Source organism: Drosophila sechellia, chromosome 2L (assembly GCF_004382195.2).
Source record: "Drosophila sechellia strain sech25 chromosome 2L, ASM438219v1, whole genome shotgun sequence".
NCBI lineage: Eukaryota > Metazoa > Arthropoda > Insecta > Diptera > Drosophilidae > Drosophila > Drosophila sechellia.
In genome coordinates, this window is record NC_045949.1 from 5,913,413 (window position 1) to 5,934,785 (window position 21,373).

At 44.8% G+C, this 21,373-nt stretch overlaps 4 protein-coding genes across 8 annotated transcripts; 1 reads left to right on the forward strand and 3 right to left on the reverse strand.

Moving 5' to 3' along the window:
• Positions 1–53: 53 nt before the first annotated feature.
• On the reverse strand, positions 54–6,341 carry LOC6613562 (homeobox protein H2.0). Its single transcript, XM_002037994.2, has 3 exons — positions 5,608–6,341; positions 588–1,081; positions 54–488 (listed from the first exon to the last, which is right to left on the reverse strand). The coding sequence occupies exons 1-3, from the start codon at positions 6,125–6,127 to the stop codon at positions 246–248; spliced, it is 1,257 nt and encodes a 418-aa protein (XP_002038030.1). The 5' UTR covers positions 6,128–6,341; the 3' UTR covers positions 54–245.
• A 1,385-nt stretch (positions 6,342–7,726) lies between these two features.
• Positions 7,727–8,631, forward strand: LOC6613563. Its single transcript, XM_002037995.2, has 2 exons — positions 7,727–8,062; positions 8,121–8,631. Exons 1-2 carry the CDS (start codon positions 7,748–7,750, stop codon positions 8,586–8,588), a joined length of 783 nt encoding a protein of 260 aa, XP_002038031.1. The 5' UTR covers positions 7,727–7,747; the 3' UTR covers positions 8,589–8,631.
• Positions 8,632–10,546: 1,915 nt separating this feature from the next.
• On the reverse strand, positions 10,547–11,515 carry LOC6613565 (ribosomal RNA-processing protein 7 homolog A). Its single transcript, XM_002037997.2, has 2 exons — positions 11,428–11,515; positions 10,547–11,372 (listed from the first exon to the last, which is right to left on the reverse strand). Exons 1-2 carry the CDS (start codon positions 11,450–11,452, stop codon positions 10,597–10,599), a joined length of 801 nt encoding a protein of 266 aa, XP_002038033.1. The 5' UTR covers positions 11,453–11,515; the 3' UTR covers positions 10,547–10,596.
• Positions 11,516–12,957: 1,442 nt separating this feature from the next.
• On the reverse strand, positions 12,958–21,263 carry LOC6613566 (beta-1,3-glucosyltransferase). Of its 5 annotated transcripts, none has more exons than XM_032723759.1 (7): positions 20,823–21,260; positions 20,631–20,767; positions 20,230–20,497; positions 19,652–19,784; positions 19,239–19,392; positions 18,233–18,766; positions 12,958–13,097 (listed from the first exon to the last, which is right to left on the reverse strand). In XM_032723759.1, the coding sequence occupies exons 1-6, from the start codon at positions 21,213–21,215 to the stop codon at positions 18,244–18,246; spliced, it is 1,608 nt and encodes a 535-aa protein (XP_032579650.1). In that variant the 5' UTR covers positions 21,216–21,260; the 3' UTR covers positions 12,958–13,097; positions 18,233–18,243. The 5 variants fall into 5 exon arrangements, with proteins under 5 accessions (XP_032579650.1, XP_032579653.1, XP_002038034.1 ...); XM_032723762.1 differs by lacking the exon at positions 12,958–13,097 and adding an exon at positions 14,773–14,802; XM_032723760.1 differs by lacking the exon at positions 12,958–13,097 and adding an exon at positions 15,665–16,269.
• Positions 21,264–21,373: the final 110 nt, after the last annotated feature.

Below are 21,373 nucleotides of genomic sequence, written 5' to 3' on the forward strand. Positions count from 1 at the left end.
CTTTGGAATAGTGAATATTAAATTTATAATAAACAAAGCAGTGAATTCACAAGTTCATTTTACTAGAGAATTTATTTTAAATAGTTTACACAGAAACGTTTAGATTATCTTACAGATTGAAATAATTTAAGTTCACTTTGTGCAGTAACTGTCTACTTTACATTACATTACAACTAGCAATGAAGGAATAAATACATCTACATGGCATTTTACACGTGTAAACGGAGCTATCTACATAGGCGGCTCTACTCCACCACATTGATTTCAATATTATCATCTTCGTCGGCCTGCTCGCTCAAATCCACGCTGGAACAGCTATCGGAACTGTAGTCGAGTGCCTCCTGGGGCGCACCATCACCGGATGGCGTGGATGCCTTGAAAACACCTCCGGATTCGGGTACTGCACTCGGCTGCTTCTCCTGGCCACTCTTCAGATTCTCGCGGGTGTGCCGCCACTTCATGCGACGGTTTTGGAACCACACCTTGACCTAATCAGGGTATAAAAATTGGTTGTAATATATATATCTATGCAAGGAGTCGAATGTCCAAATAGTTAATTATGTTAAACTATGAAAATCCTAACTAACCTGAGCGTCGGTGAGATTCAGTCGTGCCGCCAGCTTGCGGCGATCTGGCTTGGTGATGTACTTCTGCTGCTGGAACTGAATCTCCAGGCCCTTGCGCTGCAGATTCGAGAAGACGGCGCGAGACCAGGATCGCTTGCGCTTTCCATTGCCTCCGGCTGAGGCGTTACCCTGGCTATTGCCATGTCCATGTGCACCGTTCTGGGATGTGGCGGCGGCAGCGGCGGCGGGCGAGGTGGGCGCTATGTCCAGGAGCTGCTGCGGCGTTTTGCCCAGAAATCGCTGCTGCTGTTGCGTCAGCTGGAGGCTCGTGAGGCTGTGGAGCGGCGCCAGTAGCGCCGATGCTGTCGTCGAGTTGTGTGGCGGGGGCTTGTGCTGCTGATGGAGGTGTTTGGGATGGTGCTGATGATGATGTTGCTGATGCTGGTGTTGCTGCTTCTGATGTTGATGGAAGCGGAGGAGCGCATTGGTGGCCAGCGTGGGATAAGTGGGTGCGGCTGTTCAGGAATGGAATGTTAAAGTCAATTGGGAGATTCATACTTCCTTCATTAGCAATAACTCTTATTTTGTTGCCCTAACGAATCCGGTGCGTTTTTTACGCACCAATTTGGATATTTATTTTTATAGGAAAACTACCATTAGTTATGGACAACATCCTCCCTTGGTAGTTGCACATTGCATCCGCAGGAAATAATACATTTATCGCCGGCCAAAGAAATAATACTTATTTCGCCAGCGAAAATATGAAATTCAACTTTTTGTGTTTTCTGAGTAAATTATTTTGATCAATAAAATGCATGTTGAGAATTTTTAAATGGGTTTGTTTATAATAAAATTTTCACTTAATTGGAAATTATCATTGAAGCGTTTTGTGGCTAGGGGGGGGGCAACGAAATTTGTTTACTTCCAGCGCGAATCTAAACAACAACAATTACCTCCAGAGAGCCAAAATTATTTGGGGTAATCGAACACGACATGGGGCACACGAGGTAGAGTTCGAACCAGGGTGCTTTACTTCCCTTAAATGTTTTTTAAATATCCAAAAATGTATACAAGCAGTCAAATGACGTTGATTGCTCTATTGTAATCTTAATAATTCTTGGCATTTACCATCCTTTGTCTAACTACTGAGTTTCAATCAAGATCATTACTGCAGCATTCAGCAACTCAAAGGACTCCGCTGAAAAGTATGCTACAAAAAAGTTCTGTTGAATCCTCAGTTCACAATAATGACACTAATGTTGATAAGAAATGAAATCCTGATACTGTTTTAATTCCCATCCTTGACTTTTTCATAGAATTTTATTTGATTTCAAACTGCAACCCATTCCTCTTTGTTTGTATCTAACGCTAAATTATCATAGGTATTTTTTATTGCCTTTTTAACGTTGTGCTAGGTGGAATTCGATTTGTTTGTGTGCTCGCGGCATGCGCCTAATTGTTTTCGAGATCGAGCGTTTTATTTACTTAAGCAACACACTACTCGATCGATCGTGTGTATTTACACTGCAGCGGAAATGCGCTTCTGCACTTGTAGATACAATTGTATCTCGATCCGTGCGCTTGTGTATCTGCATCGGGAACGCCAATGGAATCTCAGCATATCTGCAGGGGCTAATAACGCCTTAATTGGCCGTTTTGGCATTTGGTTTGTGTCAACCATCGGGGGTTTGTTATAATGAGTTTTCACCGACTTTCAACACCTTGGACGTGAGGCGGGGCATTGGGGTTCACTCACAGCGCGAGATCATTAATTGCCGGCTATCCCGTTCAGATACATATACAAAACACCGCCAGCGGCCCCGTAAATATCTTAATGAGTTGTGATAATTTTTCGGTTGCCATCTTAAATCACTCAAGGGCCTGGATTGCAGATGCATCTCGAGCAGGATGTGTTTGCGAATCGTACATTTCGCAGCCATATTTAAGTTGCATCGATTTATTAGCCCGCTGCATTCCACATTTACGACTTCGCGAATATTGTGGCTCATTTCGCGGTAAACTGCGAATGATCTTTTGGGGTTAAGCAGAGCACTCCCAGTGGGCCATGTGCTCTGGAAATTTGGACTACCAGCTCGACAAGTGGAGTATGTGTTTATTTGATTGATTATAATCCATTATACATATATATCTACTTCCGAACATTCGATTCTCTGACTTTAACTAACTAACTATGCACTAAGATATATTATCTGCATTATGTACTTTCAATATTTTTAAGTGAAATTAAAAGTATAACTAATATTAATAATCCACGTATCCTTTCAATTGCCTATTCCGTGAAATATCTTTAGCTACTTGGGATTGTCGTCAATTTTCACTCAATTCATTATAGTTATAGATATGTTAATCCCATAGTTGTGGTATCTACATATATATATATCAATCCCGTTAATTCGAGTTGAGTGCGTGGTAATTATTATTGCTACAGGCGGCCCTCCCCTGCTGTTGGGAACTTGAGAAAGAGTCTTCAAAGTTCCAAAAGAAATCGTCTGAGGGCCATCATTAATCAGTGATCTTCGAACGCTTTGAAAGTGCATCTAACAGTTGGATTAACATATAAATTGCTAATTAATTAGACGCACGGCGCCGGATTATTGTTCAGACAGCATTTCCATATCAGACAATGGTCTGTAGCATCAATCGATCGATGGATCGATGGATGGATCGATCGATCGGCAGCCAGAAGAGCAACAACAACAGATCAACAAACTACTCATCGCCAGGCGGGACAGGCAAACAGCAACAAATAGTCGACGGAGGAGCCGCAGTGATCTGGCTGGTCCATGATTTTATGATGTGCGATGCGATGCAATCAATCCATCACGGAATAATTCCGCAGGGGCCGGCAGGTTGGACACGGCGGGCAGCCACAGGGTAGCCTCCTCCTGGAAAGGCCACCACAGTGGGTGGTTGTGTAAATACTTGGCCTTTGGCTCGGCCCCCAAAGAACAGCGCATAGTTTCACCCGTGCCCGTACCCATACCCGGTACAGTCATCCATCGGTCAGCAGTTCTCTGTCGTTGGCCTAAACGGCAGCCGAGCCTCATTGGAGTCGGTTGAGCCGCAGTAGTTGGACCCGTGGCGCCCAATCTATCAGAGATCCGCCTCTCTGGCCGGGCCAAAGATGCCTCCACCTGTCGAACTCGTGCCCCTTCCATTTCCCGAACTCCTCGTCCGGCGGAACAATTCATTAGAGCGGGCAATTAGATGGATAGCTATCTGTATCTGCAAATGAATGACGGGCCAATTGCCCAAGCAAATAAACAAACTGTTCGCCACAAACGTTTTCCACGATCCGTGTGAGCTTGAAGTTTATTTTTAAAGACTGACTCGTAATTTCTTCATAAATTGTTCTTAATTTTCCACTTTGGTCTTTGGCGTCTCATCGATTTGCGGTGCCCAAAGGATTGATGAAGCCTTTCAGACTTTCAGGTGCTGTCTGTTCTTCTTTTTTTTACGGATCTCTTGTTGATTGAGCTATGTCGAATTTATTCGCCTTACTAATTGCTCCTCCCATTTTTTGGCTGAGCAAATGTGTTTGAAAACCGCTTAGCACTGATGATCATTTTCATTAATGTTCCATCACTGTGTGAAGTGTAATTTATTTAAGTTTGGCGCTAATTTTGCTACATAATTTAATCGTGTGCTGGAATTTGGCGGAATTTAAAGGGCTATTACTATTGAACTTACGTTAGATGAATTTTTTTTGAATATGTCAGCCGTATCTTGCAACTTGTATCTAGGAATAAACTTTAGTAAGCCTTAAGTTAAGCTCGCTAATACCATTTGTACATCATTTCAAATTGGCAGGTCTCTTATTTTGAAATAAATTAATATCTCAAACATTTTCCAATCAATTTACCCATTGAGGAATCCCAAACATACTATATATGAATCTCATTTATCCGTAAAATATCTTTAAGATCGTTTAAGGCCCTCGCATTGTTAGCACCCACTTGATAAGAATTGTGTACAATATTGAATGGGAAAAGGCTGTGCTGACGATATGTATAAAACTCAAGCAGCTTGTTAAACAATGAACAATTTCTATTCGAAAAGCGAAACATTTACCGATTATGTTGCCCTCACTATTTCCATTTCCATTTCCATTTTCACATAAACAAGATCAAAGTGCGCTCGCAGCCTGCAGGCTTTATAAGAAGTCTTCGTCCCCAGATATACAAAAACAGCAGGAAGTACGGCGAATGCCCAAAACAATCCGGACTATTTTGTTGTCGATTTCAAAAATCGAATTGTTTTCGTCAAGAGCCAAAGGCGCGGAACAGTTGGCCGCCGGAATATTGCACAATATGGCTGCAGATCAACTAATAATTCAAATAAAAACGAGATATTTATTGGGGCTGCGCCTTAGGTTCTCACTCTTTGTGTTTCCAGGAATGTTCATTTCCCTGCAAATCCCAACATGGCTAATAATTATAGTCTATAATTGAAAAAAAAAAACGAAATAGATGCGGAATTTTGATGGGCAAATGGCGAAGCCACCTCATCAACTCGTTTGATCGTTCCCTGAGATCCTGCATATTTCCGTGGAAAGAATGCAGAATGATTGACAAATCGCAATATCTGATTAGCTTTGATCAGTTTTATTGGCGCTGCAAGTACGGAGAGATTGAAATAGTGCAGATGATACAATATATCGTATCTAGAAGGTATAGTCATGGCTACAAAATATATAAATCAGCTGGAGCTAAAAGAGATTTAAGGAATATGGAGCTGATTCCTTTCAATATTAAATGTATCTTACAAATACGCTTAAGTATCTACATATATGTCTGATTCTGGGTTCACACAAGTTAATGTCGCATTGGTTTAACTTTCAGTTAAATACGAATCAGTACCAATATACTTAATATTCATTCAAGGCAATTAAGGCATAATATTCGAAATGCAGTGCACTTAATGTTAATTTTGAATGATTTACTTTCACATGCAAATTGTCTTGCTCGCATTCAAGTGGAAAGGATATTCCCTTTTCCTTTTGATTACAGTGCATCCTTACCGTGTTCTGCTGCCCGAATTGGCGTCGGTCTGAGCACTGATTTGTAATCCATGTAGGGGCCAGGGAACAGCTTATCCAGACCCACGAAGGGGTACGTGTGCGATGAAGTGGGTGTGAAAGTGGCCGGAAGCGTGGCATGTCCAAACCTACGGGATTCGGCAGTCGCCTGGCTGAAGCAGTGCGGGAAGGAGCAGCAGGCGAGGATGCTGCCATCGCAGCAGGACTTGGTCGATGGCGAGGAAGAGCTCTTTCGGTGGGATTCCTCGGGTTCCGAGCCCAACAGCCGATCCACACTGAAGCTCAGCTTGACTTTGGTGGTGCTCGTGGCGCTGGTTGGCGACGTACTGACTATAGTGGTAGGGGCACAGGATTCTTTGGTGGGCAGCTCCACTGGATCGACGTCCACTGGATCGGGGCACTTTGCCAGCGCTGGATTCACTTCACACTCACCGTACATGTGAGTGCTCAGGTTCTCGGGCATACTCTGTTCCATGCTGGCGACACTCTCGTGTAGTAACATTGCTCGGATATGTGGCTTATATGGTTTCTATCTACGAATCTCGACTCAGGCCACTCAAAACTAAGAAACTGATTTCACACGTTCACGATCGAGAAGGACACTATATCATGTCCAAAACACCGTCGCTCTGCACCAATAAAACGATCGCGAATTTTGGCTTACGGCTCGTGCACCTCCGATTAAACCGCCTTGCAAGACATCCCACTCAGAACTAATCGGAACCGGCCAGGGAGCACGCTCAACCAGCCATCGATTGCCGATCGGCCAGCCAACGCGGAACAGTCTGTTGGCGGTGGGGTTAATCTTGCTGAGATTGTGTGTTCCTGCTGCTGACAGTGGGGCAAGGAGTGCGAGATGATCAGGATATAATGCTTACAATAAACAATGCAAGAATAATATCTGGAATTATGGCTAAAACAGGATATATTTATCTATGTATGATGATTATACATAAAGTGATACCCTATCTATGAAGTATAATAATAATAAAGTTGGTGGTATCATTGATTTCTAACCCGCTAAAGATATATACCTCTAGTATGTGCCCTTAAATTATCTTAATCCACTTACCATAGACCTGATCCCACTGTAGCCACACACAGATGGGATACCTTGCCATGCCGATCGCTTGTTTACACACAAGCATGCCGCTGTGTCATTAGCTCAGTCGGAGATCGTTTCCTCGAGCGCAGCAGAGATTTGTTTACCGATTTCTCCATATGTTCCTGTACTCCCACACACAGACACACATACACCCCATCCGAATTCCGGTTTCCCTGCGCAGAGGCCATGTCGAGTGGCTCGTGGTTCGTGATTTCTGGCCAATGCGAGCGATCCGCAGTGGTGGGCGGAGCCATTGGTGGCGCTGATGCGGCATCTCGCTTTCGCGCCCAAGGAATGTGCGTCCCATTGGCCTGGGATTGAGCGATCTGCGCGAACTTCACCTGCTCCACGCTGTCTGCGCTCGATGAAGTGGGTAACCGGGACTGGTGGCCATAAATCAGAAACCGCATTCCGCAAGCGGAAACCCGCAAAACGGAACACGAACGGATCGTCGGGGTGGAAAACTTAAGTGGAAATGTGTAAATTGCGGAGCGAAACTGGCGTTATTAATAGGAAAATTGTCGTGACTACCTTCAGATAGCATACTTTCCGGCACAAAACTCCCATCCAAGCGGGCGGATTTGGTGCCAAAAACACCCTAGCACCACAAGCCCACAAAGTGACCCAGAAAATGTGGGATATGCAAATGCAATGGCAGCGGAAAATCCACCGCCAGTCGGTGACACTTTTATCCTCTTCAAAGTGAAGGTGGAATATTAATGGAATAATCGTACTGTGAAAAAGATTCAGATACATTCCAGGATATGCCCTACGTTCAAAGATACTGATGGGAAAGAGCATGGCTTCAATTCCATTAACCCATTTAAAGTGCAAATTGAGCCTCGTGATTGTAGCCAACAACTTTTCCCGGAAAATTATAGGGCATACAACATATACAACGCAATCAAACTATGTAAACAGACACGAACGCCACTTATTCTTGAGGAACCGCAACCAAATCGTTGCGGGGCAACTCAATTCACTTTGGCCCAGGAACAGTGCGCTGCCACCGCTCGAATGGAGTCGTTCTCAGCGTCCAGGTGCTCCACCATACCGTCCCCACTGCCGCACAGTGCCAGTGGCATGGACAGTCCGGATATCTGTGAGCCGCCGCAGGATGAGCAGGAGTTCTGCTTCCGCTATCCCAGCTACATGTTTCCAGACGTGGAGTACGACAAGGAGGACGTGCCGCTGCCCTTCAAGGCCTCGCCGGACTCGCTCTTCAATCTCTGCGCCGCCGTCGTGGATTCCCAAGCCCGCACTGAGGTCTTCAAGTGGAGCATCAACGATGTGACCGACTGGCTGCGCAACTTCGGTTATCCCGAGTACGAGGTGGGTTAGGATCTATACTCAATATGCTGGTGGAATGCAACCTATAAGTTCATTACAGCAAACTTTTCGGGAGAACTACATTGATGGGCACAAGCTGCTGAATCTGGACGCAGTTGCTCTGGTTGCACTCAACGTTCGCAACTTCGAGCACATTCGCCACCTGGGCCGCGGCATACGAGCGCTCTACAGGAAGGAGCTGCAAACGGCGACGGAGACCAAGCAGCAGAGTGAGGTCTACAAAACATTCCGGGCCCGCACTGGCCGAAGGTACGAGGGATTGCGAGAGACTGAGCTACTGGGCCGCATGCACATGATTCGCTCCGTTTTCCGCGACGTCAACGACTGGGATCTGATGGAGCTGCACATGTCCAGGACGCCGGTGAGGCGGTATCGCGAGATCGTCGCCGGCTCCAGGCGCTACAACCTCTATGGCCCATCGACTGCGCGCCGAGAACCTATCATTACGGACGATGTGGATGCCACACCATGGTACAACTTCGAGGATTGCTACCACTTTCAACTTTAAATTGTGTTTAGCTTTTGGAGCAATAAAGTAACTTCTTACCTAATTTTAATTGTTTAATCACTTTCTCTGCGCCATCGACGATAAGCACAAATTGGTGGCTCCCCAAGTGAAATCCCGCACCTTCGACTGCCCCACCCCTTTGGATCACCGATGCTGCCCAATCAGTCGACACGGCGCATTGATCACTTATCGCTCTGAATTGTTGCTGTTGTTTTGTGGAGGAGTAGTGGGGGACTGGGAAATGGGGACCATAGGATCAGTACGTTACCGTCGAGAGCCGTCCGCATTCGCGTCCGCTCACGTGTTCAAATTTATTGATTGTTCTGCTCACAAGACACGGCGTTCCAGCTTTTCCTCCTCAATCCAGCGAACTGAGCTCCGCACCGAGTTTTGAGATCTGGGCACGGCGTCCAGCTGTGCGGCATGGGAGACGTACGTGTGGTCGGCTTATGTTATATTTCCCGACATCTTGTGTGTCCGCGATCGGTGGGTGAGCATAGCATAGGCCAAGATTGAGTCCATAGCTATGTACGCCTAGATGCAACCTTAGACGCTGCCACGCCGCCACACCGGTCATGCAAATTGCCTTTGGCCTTTATTAACTTAGGCTATAGGATTGAGACTACCTTAATAACTCGTTCCGTTAACACTTTATTATGTTCGAGGCGCATAAATCGTTCCATCACCCGGACATGGTCCCGAGGAGGTACCCAGCCCCCCACTCATTCAGTCCCCGAGTTCCCAAGTTACCAAGTTCCAGAGTGTCTGCGTTCGGGCCAACGTTGGCGATTATGATTTATCGCATTTTAATCAATTTAAAATGTTTAAACGATACGAATCGGAAGAAATTATGAATGTGTTGCTGTCTCCAGGCTCCACAGTAGGCCACCAATAACAACAGCCACATACCCACACCAAACTGATACCCATACCCATGCCCATACCTCTGCCCCTACCCATGAGAGCCATGCCCGACGAAGACCCGATTCGAGGACCCGGCGATCATCGTCAGCATGCGTTATCCGACGCGTACCTCGTTTGTAAGTCTCCACCACATCTCGTGTTACCTACGGTCTCGATCGCCTCGCAGACCTACGCGCTACATATTAGTCAGAGATCAGGGGCGGATTCGAAGGTGGGTACTTCAATAACTGGTCAAAAGAAGACCACTCTGGATCTAAGGGCAGAGGTACATTTCTATGGCCACTAAGTACGATTATGTTTGCTTTGCCCACTTGTTTTAATATATAATGCATTTTTCCATTAGCATTTATAATGTAAAAGTATTTTTAAGTCAAAGAACTTAATAACAAAAAGAAACATTTAAAAATATACGCTATAAATTATTTCTTGGTTATGCAATAGTGTCATTACTAAGAACTACTTACTAAGAACTAATGTATGTTCTCCTAGTTTGGCTTGCTTTAAATTTTACACTTTTGTTACAATCAACAAATTAATCCGATGGAAGACCAAATTTCATCCCACTAATTGCCTTGGTATGAACACAGCGCCATAGAAACGGACCTGGACTGAGCCAGCAATGCCTTTCGCGGATCGGGGATGAGGGATCGCGTGCTGCGCGGACTGGGCGACTGAGTTCCAGAGTGCGTTTCGGGCGCGACGACGGCGCAGCGACGATTATGATTAAAGATGATAAGCGAAATATTTTTATCATTTCTCAAATTAACATAAACCATATGTGATTATCACACAATAAGCGCAGTTGGGCTGTTGGCCGAGCTCCAATCCCCATTCTACACGCTGGACGTCTTGTTGCTCGCTTTTTATAAGCTTTTATGCCCCTCACTGCGGTCGGTATAAGTTATGGCATTGCTGTGGGATTTGGTCGTGGCGTTGGTCAGGATTCGGTCGCGGCAGTGTCAATGGCAACGGCGAATTTATGAGGATTTATCTGCGGTCGGGCCGTTGGATCCTGGATCTTGCATTCGGGGTCGTTCTGGTGTCGTAAAGAAGTTTTATTCGATGCTTAACCTATGCGTACGGACTAAAATGGTTTGAAGCGGCGCGACTGCTTGAGCAGCCCGATCTTTCGCTTGTCCTCCTCGAACTTCTTGCGCATCTCGACAATGTTCTGCATCTTGCTCTCGCGTATCTGGAAGGTGTAGAAGTTCTTCAGCTCCTTGGTCTTATTGCCCCTGGCCACCTTCTCCTCCAGGCGTCCAATCACGGACGCCTTTTGCTCGAAGCCGGCATTGCGACCCTCCTTGCCCACGGTGACCCATCCGTCGGCATCGGCCTCTCCGGTCTTGGCCGCCTCTGCCGCCGCTCGCTCCCGCTTGTCGTAGCCGGCCATGTACTTGCTGATCTGTAGCTTCGTCTTTTGCGCATCCAGCAGGTAATTGCTGTCGTACTCGTCGTGCCACAGCTCCATGCCGGTCTTGATGATGCACTCGCCGCTGCTGTTGAACAGGTCAATGCTCTGCAGTGCCAGCGCCTTGCCGATGCTGCTGTTCTTCTCGAACACTATGTAGGCCACCTTGAAGACGAAGGGCGGACGAGTGGAGGAGAAGGGTTCGCCGGTGCCCTCGTACCACTTGATGGTCTCCTCTTTGCCCGGCTTGGCGGCGAACTCCACGGCCTCAATGCTCCCCGCCCGGCCGAAGACCGTGCGCAGGCTGTCCTCCGTCACGTAGGGCGGCACGTTGAGTAGGAAGAGTGTGCGTCCCTTCGGTTTGTTGGGATCCATCAGCCGGATGAAGTGCTCCCGCATGTAGACACTGTGGCAATGTTGCGCATCCGGCGTCGTGCGCAGCGGCACCACTGAAAGTAGCGCTCGGTTAGCAGCAGCATTGGCAAGGTGTCGTTGGTTACTCACCTACATAGCCCTCCAGTTCAACCATTTTGTGTTATTCGCCGTAAATTAACTAAACAACGTTTTGTAAACACGTTGTGTGCCAGTGTGACCGCTTTTGAATTAAACCAAAGAGCTAGAACCGCAATCTTAGTGTACCGCAAAGGGTGCGAAACTTGACTAGAGTGAATAATTTTTGATTGGCAGCACTGTCGAATGGCGGTAAATTTGAACTTTATAGTGTTAATCAAAATAATATTAATTTGTAATCAAATACCTTTTTTTAGTCCCAGTAAGACATTTATAACCCTAAGAATATGTGCAAAATATTTGTGGGCATATCAGCATTTTCATTTAATGAAAAGCTAGCAAGAAAGTTTTCATTCTTTTGGCTTAAATTTCAAACCGCATTTTTATTTTTACCGACCGTACTGACTGCAAATAATTAAGCAACATTAGTTGTGGAAAGGGAACGGGAACAGAATGCCGCATCAGTTTGGTAGAATCCAAATGTTTTTGTAAACTTTGCACGTAATTTAGCATTCGTCTGATTTTGTTTTGCACTATGTGTCCTCCACAGTTTCCCCTAAACGTGGATGTGTGTAGATGTGGGTGTGGACGTACCCGTCAAATGGCCCGAGAACAAAAAGTGCACACCACAAACTGCATCCGGTCTGCTGACCACGTATCCCCTATGCACTGCTAAAAAACTATATAAACTATAAACTATATTATGTCTACATTTAATACAATAAGCAGGACGGCAACTATACTTTATGTGGATGTTTACTTTGGTTGCGTAATAAAATGAATTAAATTCAAAGAGCAAAACTAGTTTGAATTGAAAATACTACGTAATTTTTATCAGTGCACCCACGTTGCGTCCAAAGGCCGCAGGGATCGTTTATTTAACAGCCGCATGTTGAAAACGGAAGTTGGCAAGGATCCTCTGCTAATTAATCGAAAACTTAATTTTAACAGCCACCTTTCATCGCATAAGGACCACCTTTCATCGCAAAGGATATTTGCCACAACAATTTAGACAATTGGAGTGCAAAAAGTCGACTTTTTGTGTTTTGGCTGTCGAAATGCAAATCGAAATCAAATAATCACAATTCAGCAACAAACTGGCCCTAATTGCAGTGCCAATTGACGTTGTTTGAGCAAACTTAACTCATTTCATTCGTCGAGGGAGCAAGGTGCCGAGTGAATAATGCAATTTAAATGCGGCTGGATTTTGTGAGGCCATCCTCAAGTGTAATTAGAGTGCTTTGGAATGGGCAAAGTTAATTCAATGAACAGCTTCTTATTTGTAAATCGCATGCTAATATAAGGTCCCTTGACCATTTGGCCATGATTAATTAACATTTGCCTTTAATTAACATTTTGGCAGCAGGAAACAAATTTCAGACTTAGTTGGGATAACATCATGGAAATGAAATACAATTTTAACAACTCAATAGAGGGGTTTTTTTTTTATATTTTTCTTTAATTTTCAAGAATTTTTACAAATAAATTATTAGTGTGACGTATTAATCTGCAAATAAGATAAAAATATGTTTTAAATAAATTGTGGTACTCCTTACATACTGTAAATAATAATCCGCAGAAAATGTTCCTTTTGGGCACTTCTTTTAAATTTCAATGCGAGTCACGTTCACCCTTTTCGCAATAAGAGTCGATAATTTGTGAACCTAATGGAAAATTTCAAAGAAATTAGAAAATGCTACCGCAGCTTAAATAAATATGTTTCCTCAGCATAATCGCAGCCCGAAAGGGTTAAGGGTTTTTTCTGAGTACATTTATGATGCTCAAAGCGGCAAAAAATGGCAGATATCCTTGCGAATTGAAAGTCAGAGTGTCTAATTAGTGCACAAATGTGGGCGCAAATTCATTAAAAATACACGCTTAGCTGAAGCGTGGCCTCTATGAAATGGTGACTTTATATTAACAAGTTGCATTTCTTGCTTTAAAAATCTGTCATTTATAGAAAAAGTTGGCTAAATCTAGCAGAGTCACCAGTCCATTTTTAGTTGCCTTGCTTTTGGCCAATTGTGCGTGAAAACTTTTCAACCGATTTTCGTCTCACGATTGATTTATGTGCGTCCATTTTGGGGTCTGCAAATGTGCCACCTACCACATGAAGACCCCCAAAATGCAACCACCAATCCATTTGGGTGCGCAAAATGTTGTTTTAGTCGTGGAAATCACAGGAAATGCTCCTCACATTTAAGATGTCACGTGCAACTAATTTATTTCGCCAAAGCTTCGGCAATCGCAGGCCTCCTCGGTATTAAAAATGCCAAATATAATGAAAGTCGTAACTGATGATTACCGAAAGCAATTGCTGCTCACAAAGTGTTTGTACAACTGTAGTAACTCTGATTTGATGGTTACGACTTTGTATTTCAGTGGAAAATCGCATTTTGTACATTTATATAGGGGAAAATAGGCATTGGCATAACAATCAATACCAATTACTCCTCCTTTAGGCCAAAAAGCTGTAACCTAAAGGTTTTATATCTAAAATATCTAAAATATGTTCTTCAGCATTTGAACTATGGGTAGAAAGAGTGCCATTTTTAGGCAGCACAATTTCAATTGTGTAACGCCATGTGGACTAATGAACCACAAGGACGCAACCAAAATTCGCTGCCCAATGATGACATACTATTTGCCATTCGATTTGACCAAAAATGTATGCAAAACGTATGGCACTTAAACGTGGCCCAAAAGAGCCAATGCAACATTTAACCTGATTAGTAGGGCTGGCCATCTAATTACTCAATAATCGGGCCAACAATATACGCATTAATTTCGCCTTGATTGAAGGCGGAAAACTAGAGGTGGCTATGGAGTATCTTGTTAGCATAGTTGATATGCCACGCCCATTTGAATGCTCCTGCCTCGATAAGCCGCCAATCTTGTCGACAATAGAACCTGGACATTCACTTGGACCCAAGTTGTGGATTGGGCTGCGGCTCAAGTTGGCACAAAAGGTTCCCAAAAGTTTGCTCATTAATTATGCGAGCAACAAAAAAAGCGAATTTGTCGTGGAGCTGCTTTCGCCGCTTTTGAGTTCAATTGGTCATTGGCGCTTTACGTGGCATTAAGTTGTGTTTACCAATTTATTAACTTCGAACCCGGCCATCAAGATGTCATTAGCGATAAAAATTTACATATTGTGCGGAAAGAACGAAGATTGGGACGTTTCACTAAATTGTGTTGTAGTACTCAGACAGCTGAGGTCAAGCCAATAGCAACGAATGTTTCAGATGCTATTTAAAAATATACTATTTATTTTATTTATTATGTCATTTCCTTAATACATTAGTTAGCAATCGTATTTAGTTTGTTAGACACTTTGCAGTTTTGCTTTGGCTCTGCACAAAATCGATCCTGCAAAAAGGATACAAGGATATCAGATGGCTTGGCAGTCATTAATCATTGATAATTCCAGCAAGGAAGTCGCAACTCCATTGTCAAAAAACCAATTTAAAGTAAATTAGCGCAGCGTGAAGCGCTCGTCCTTTTGTGTGTGGGTTCCCGACCAGAAATGGTCGGATTGGGTGGCTGGTTGGCGGAACAGGTGCGTGTGCTTTGGGCCAAACAAATGTGGCAACTCGACTTGGCCAGAAGTTTGCACACACATGGCTGCGGTTGCCGTTCATTCGCTATCAGATCACGTAGTTGGAGCCTAGCTTAGCAGTGCAAAGAGGTCCTGCCGCTTATCCTGGCGAAGGAAAAGTCCTGAGGATGGGGCAAAATAGTGCAAACGTTGGCCCTGCGAATTTATTGCACGTGGCAAGCCGGTCGGATGGGTTGGACTGCAGATTAGACGCCCTGATAGACACAAAACGCCTTTTCCTCGAGTTAAACTTAAGTTTTGGACATGGACATGAAATTTATTGCACGTTAACTGACACGGAGTCCAAAAAAGTAAAAAAAAAAACATCATTCGCGGCACCCCACATTTTGATGCGATCTTTGTTTAAGTTCTACTGTTTTATTTCTTCAGTAACTTGTGGGGCTGGCAAATGACTGAAGGCAGTTTGCTAAATGTGGCACTTTTTGATTGATGACGGTATATGTACATCATATACTTCATGTCTTATTTTAGTTTCTTTGTCAGTTCTAAAAATTAGAAAAATATTTAAAAACAATGCGATTTTAAGTTCATATGCCCTACGATATATATTTAACATGTGTCAAAATCGCCAAGCGCTGAAATTCAAAATTCAAAGACAAACTAAAACAATTGCCCCAATTCAACTGGGAACTGGACGGCGAAGTTGGCCCCAAACACCAAAAGCACACCTGTGTCCATGTGAATAAATACGCTCATTTTTTAATATTTAAATGCATTACAATAGTTTTCATATACATTTTTTTTATGCTCAGTTGAAAATCAAATATTGGTCAGTCCAATACTGTATTTCCCTGCTCTGTAACTACTATTTTGCGCACAACTGTACCGCCTGTTGTTGAACTTAGACCTCGCCCCTTCGCAAGATGCTTGCAAATCCCCAAGGATTGAACTCACTTTAGCCAAAAGAAATCTTTTAAACAATTTCTGCTTGTTGTTCATCCTGTCCAGCTTTAGGGCGGTTACTTAAATTTTCTTATGGTTTAACTTCTTGATGTTGCACGACAGATTAGCAGAGCTGCCCTGGTTGGACTCCCAGCGATGTCACATTGTTCGGCGTAATCCACTTCCAAAAAGCCACAGGCAACAGCCATGTGTCCATGTAATCTCCACTAGTGTCTATCTGCAGGACAAACTGTAATTTTATGCAAAAGTCGGAAAATTCTACGTGCCCCTCCAACGCAAGATGATTTTCAAACAATTTTTTCTGAAGTCCAAAGCTGTTGGAGTGGAAAATGCGAATCAAATAAAGTGTAAGCTGATAATCATAAGGAAACTACATAGTTAAGTTAACATTAGATGGTTCTACAATTTATTTAACCATTTCTTCATCGAAGAAATCCATCTAGAATCCAAAGAAAGCCTATCTCCTCTATGCTAAATCCCATAGAAAATTCCACCATATTGCCTGGAATCCTACAAGATTCTGCCACTGGTACAGTGAATATCCGAAAGGATTACCTTGTGGGTTTCTCCCAGTGAGTTTCAACCAAAATCAACTGGAAGGGCACACTCGCCTACATTCACATGCGGCATTTAAGCAAATTAAATTTGGTTTTAAATTCAACTTGTCGCAGTACGGTCATGTGGCTGCTGCAGTTGACTTCGGGGTTTCTCCTGGTGTTCACTGAAAAATCCGCAACTAATTAGGACGATGAGGACGAGAAGGCTGCACGTAGTGGACAGGAATTCGGATACGACGGCATCCTCTGCCGTGGACGAGATAAGCTACTTGGAGGGGGTCAAGTAAACAGGCAGCCACAAGGATAAATTAACAGCAATTCATTGCATTAATTCAACCGGAAGCGGAAAAGCACAATCTGTACTTAGTAACATCTTTTTGAAAGGAAACAGATATAAACTTCATTATCAATTCTGTACAAAGGTTTGAAAAACGTTCGTTGTTTGCTTTATTTGGACTCATGTGATTTTCTTTTAAGCATTACTAGACTGCTAAATAAACAATATTGACTTTTGTATATCTAAGTTCCACTGTCATATGCTCAAAGCCAAATAAACAACGCTTATTAATTCAGTACCAATTAAATACCGACTATTTCGACTGTCAGCAAACTACATAAACTAACCAATTGACACATTGTTTTCGCCTATTTGGAAAACACCTGATATTGTTTCGTGGCTCCGCTGACCTGCGAAAACTATTGATTAGTCCTGAATAATAGATGCACTGGGCGCCTTAAAGAGGGTCGATTAAGATAGCAGACATGGCACTTAAAGTACTCGACTAGAGTTTCCGCTCCGTTCAGATTGACCCCTTTGTTTATCCGAAGGATACGCGCTGGGTGGATGAGCGAATGGCGGTACAACGTGGCCACCACCCAAGTGCCACGCCAGCCATTCGAAAAGCGCACCCATGCGTAAACTGTTGATGCCCCCGAAAGTGAAGTATTCAGCAATTCGTCCCTTGAAGCCTCAAAAATTTGCATTTAATGAGGTCAAAAAATGCGGCCGAGGTGCGAAAAAATGTTGATTTAAGCAGGTACTTTGGGCTGCGATGTGATTAAAGTGTCGTCGAATGGAATCGAATGCAAATTATATGCATTCCGTTGCTGGGAAATTGATCTGTCCACTATAGTAGTGCCAAATTTTCATGGAAAAGTGGAAGTGGAAAAAAGGTAGCAAAGCAAGGTAGTTATTTCAAACCAAAGATATAATAAAAATGTGATTTACATGGCTTCAAACTATACGTTGTTCTAGGCTTAGCTCTTTAATCCAATTTAAAGAACGCTGTCCTCGTACTTTGAAATAAGCTACATTTTGAGTCCAGCATTAACCTCTTTGTGGCAGTAATGTCACTGGCCAGATTCACTTTTGAGCTGGGTTTTCTGAGCTGTCCTAGAACGTCTCGAGTCTGTGTCAGCGGAAAATGTCCCCGAAATGCTGGAAAATTAATATTTTCCAAGCCCAAATACCGCCAAGGCAAATCGCAGCCACATTTGAGCATTTCTACTAATTAAACTGACACGAAAGCCGCAAAACAGACGAATGCACAGAGTTGCGACTAAACCAATCCCAATTTTAATTTCGGTCTATAGAAAATGGGAATTTGTGTGCTTGGCAGCCGCTTGATGACTGCCAGCAGATTGCTTTTCTGGTTTGCCCGCCAACTTCTGTTGAACTGACTCCGGCAGAGCTTGGCCCATCAGTACTCACGCCACTCACCTCAGAGCGGCTCAGAGATCCAGGTGCTTGCCCAGCCCCGTTTCCTGCAGCAATCCGACGCCTGCGGCCAAGGAATGTCGCCCCATCGTCATGTGGAGTGGTGCGGCAGCGGGCTGCTCCTTGTGCGCCGTCAGCGGGGCACTCTGGTTGACCAGGCTGCCTCCGAGCCAGCGGCGATATGTGTGCTCCGGATCCGTGTTCCAGAACTTGTGGAAGGTCAGCGGCGCATGCAGCTGCAGCAGTTCGCCGGCGTAGTCCTGCGGTCTGGCCTGATGCATTCCGGCAGCATGAATCGACGGCACGCCCAGTGCTTGGAGGCAGTAGCCCAGGATCATGTCGTCGGGGGCACTGGCACTGGGACAACTGCAGCGCTGCACGATGAGCCGCACCAGCGGCAGGCTGAGCACAATGCCGGCTCCTCCAGTGTGGTAGTTAAAGCCGTCGGGAGCGTGTAGCCGGTAGCCATAGCGCTGGCCCAGGTACACCAGCTCCGTGGCATTGTGGCGGCAGAGGAGGGCGCTCATTCGTGGCACACTGGTGGGGAGATGGGTGTGGATCAGAGGAGGCTACTCGATGGAAGGTACCCGATGAACCGGGTATATCAATATAATCATTTTTAATTGAATGCGCCGTCATGCGATTGAGCCGGAAAATATAATTGGAAAGGAGACAGCGGAGTGTCTTCGACAAGCCGAAGTTGGAATACCCATCAGCTGGAGTTGGTGAATAATGAATATAATAAAAATTTAGGCCGTAATATATTGAAGAGTAATGGGGAACGCACCAACATAAATTATCACAGAGCTTAAGTTCAAAACGGATCAAAAATGTATATACTATCTACTTTAAAGGGTAGCAATCGCAATACTCAGTGCAAAGCTGGCTTTACTTAAATAAATTAAAAAATATAAATCTCGTATCAGCAGCTGCCTGTAATAATAAGGCCATGGAGCTGGCAAGGTATCCCCATTCATACCTATCAATCAATCTGTAAATTGGATCTCACCTCAGCAACGTGTCATCGTCGACGAGCATGAGCCAGCGGATGTCCAATTGCTCGCCGATGTCCTTGAGGGATAATTGCAGAATGGCCATTGTCTTGGCACAGTGTCCAGCCTGCACATTGGGTATCCCAGTGCCGATTGTCGGAATGCCGACGTCTGTTGAGGTTTTCGTTTGGGGCAGAAGGAGCGGGAAATTCGGAAAGACGGAAAGTCAAATCAATGAATATTCAATAAGAAGTGAATGGCCAATCACGCTGGATGAAATTCACTGTTTGCCCAGGCATATGTGGATGATATGGTTGTGTGGATGTGTTTAGTCAGCCTGTCACTGTGTTTTTGTTGGTGCACCGCCCGCTGCTCCTGATCCCCCACCCATTCGGTTTAATTGCCCGCTCATTGTCATCGGGGTGCTCACCTGCCACATCGCTGTAGTATCTCCTGTTCCGGGCGTCGGCTGCCCAGGTGCGCTCGATGATTGGTATGCGTTCCTTGTGGAATTTCGCACAGGTTTTGATGGCGAAGTATATGTGCGATCCTGTTGTGTGCTCCTGCTCGTCGGGTTTGGCGTGGCCAAAATTCGCCAGTTGCGGAAACGGAGGGTTTCAGTTCGGGGTCGATAGACAATTTATGGTTATGGAGGTTTCAAATGCTAATTGCTCGGGCTGAATCTTGAATCTGCTATCTATGTATGTGGGCTTTAAATTCTGAGAACTCAATGAACTTTGATTTAAAGGTTTGTTGTCTGTTTTTAGATAAGCATATCTCAAGCACAGGTGTCTTAAAAAATTGTACACTACCATTACAATCTGAATCTCAATAAGAATGCGAAGGTTCCCTTAGTTTCGTATGAATGCAAACCGGTAAACTTAAAAACATTCATGCAAAATAGCCGAATTTTGACATTTTTGCAAATACCTCCATCTTAATCAAAAGCCCCTTAGCATGATATATGATTTTGCTGCAACAAGGCATGCCGGGCATAAATAAACTTACACAGCCATTCCTCCGCTGCCCCAAAGTCAGTGGCTCCTCCGGCTGCGCATGCAGCAGACAAGGCAGTTTCCTGTTTGGCACGGACGTGGGTGTGGGACATATGTAGCTGGCACTTTTCAGCAGGATTCCTCCGGAAATCGGGGTGCTAATATGCGGGTCGGGCGATACATTCTCGAAAATAAAGCGAGCCAGCTCGTGAGAGGCATCAATGGAGAAGTCGCTGTGAAGGGTGATGTTTTGGCCACTAGGAGCAACCAGATCCGCCAACCTGGTAACAAGTGATTCATTCAAGAATTTATAACAAATGTCAAGACATATTTGAAACCCTTAAAAAACTTCTCATTTCTATCCTAATGCATTTGTAATAACTTACTTTCATTTTCCATTTAAAAAGGACTTACCTTCGCAACAGAGCACCAGTGAAAACAACTCCGGCACTGAGCATGGGGTATGGAAACCGCTGGGGATCCTTGTAGTTCGAGAAGTGGTGGATGATGGTGGCCTCCGCATCGTGGAGAGCGTGGCCATAGAAAGCGAGCTGGAGGAGGCACAATGATACAGGACACAGTTGTGGCCTCCAGGGGCAAACTCACCTCCCTCGAGTCCTGACGACGCAGTTGCTCGAGCAGGCCGCGCAGCGAAGACACACGCGTGTTGTGTTGACACCAGATAATCCATTCCGTGCGCGCACCCAGCACACGTGCCTGGGCTCTCAGATGAGGCAGTGCGTCCAGCAGGGTCCAGTAGTGAAAGAGCTCATGCATCACATAGACCTTCAGGACAAAGTCCTCGGGAAAGATCCCCGCCAGTTTCAGTGCCCGTTGCTGCTCCAGCACGCTGTGCGATAAGGCTGAGCACTCAATGCTGGCCTGCAGAGAATACGGGGGACAGGCGATGACCAGGAGCACCTCCCCAGCCTCATTACTACCGCAGCAGAAGCTTGCAAGGCACAGAAGCCCCACCAGCACGCATATCCTAGTAGGCATAACTAATGACTATTGCTGAACTCTAAGAGTTCCGAACTCACTTCCTGATATTTTATAAAACACCTGTCCTTTTACCACCGGAAATCGGAGCACGTCTGTCCCAATGAACGTGCGATGTCGTACTGAGGCAGCTGTGATTTAATTTTGGCGCAAAGCCG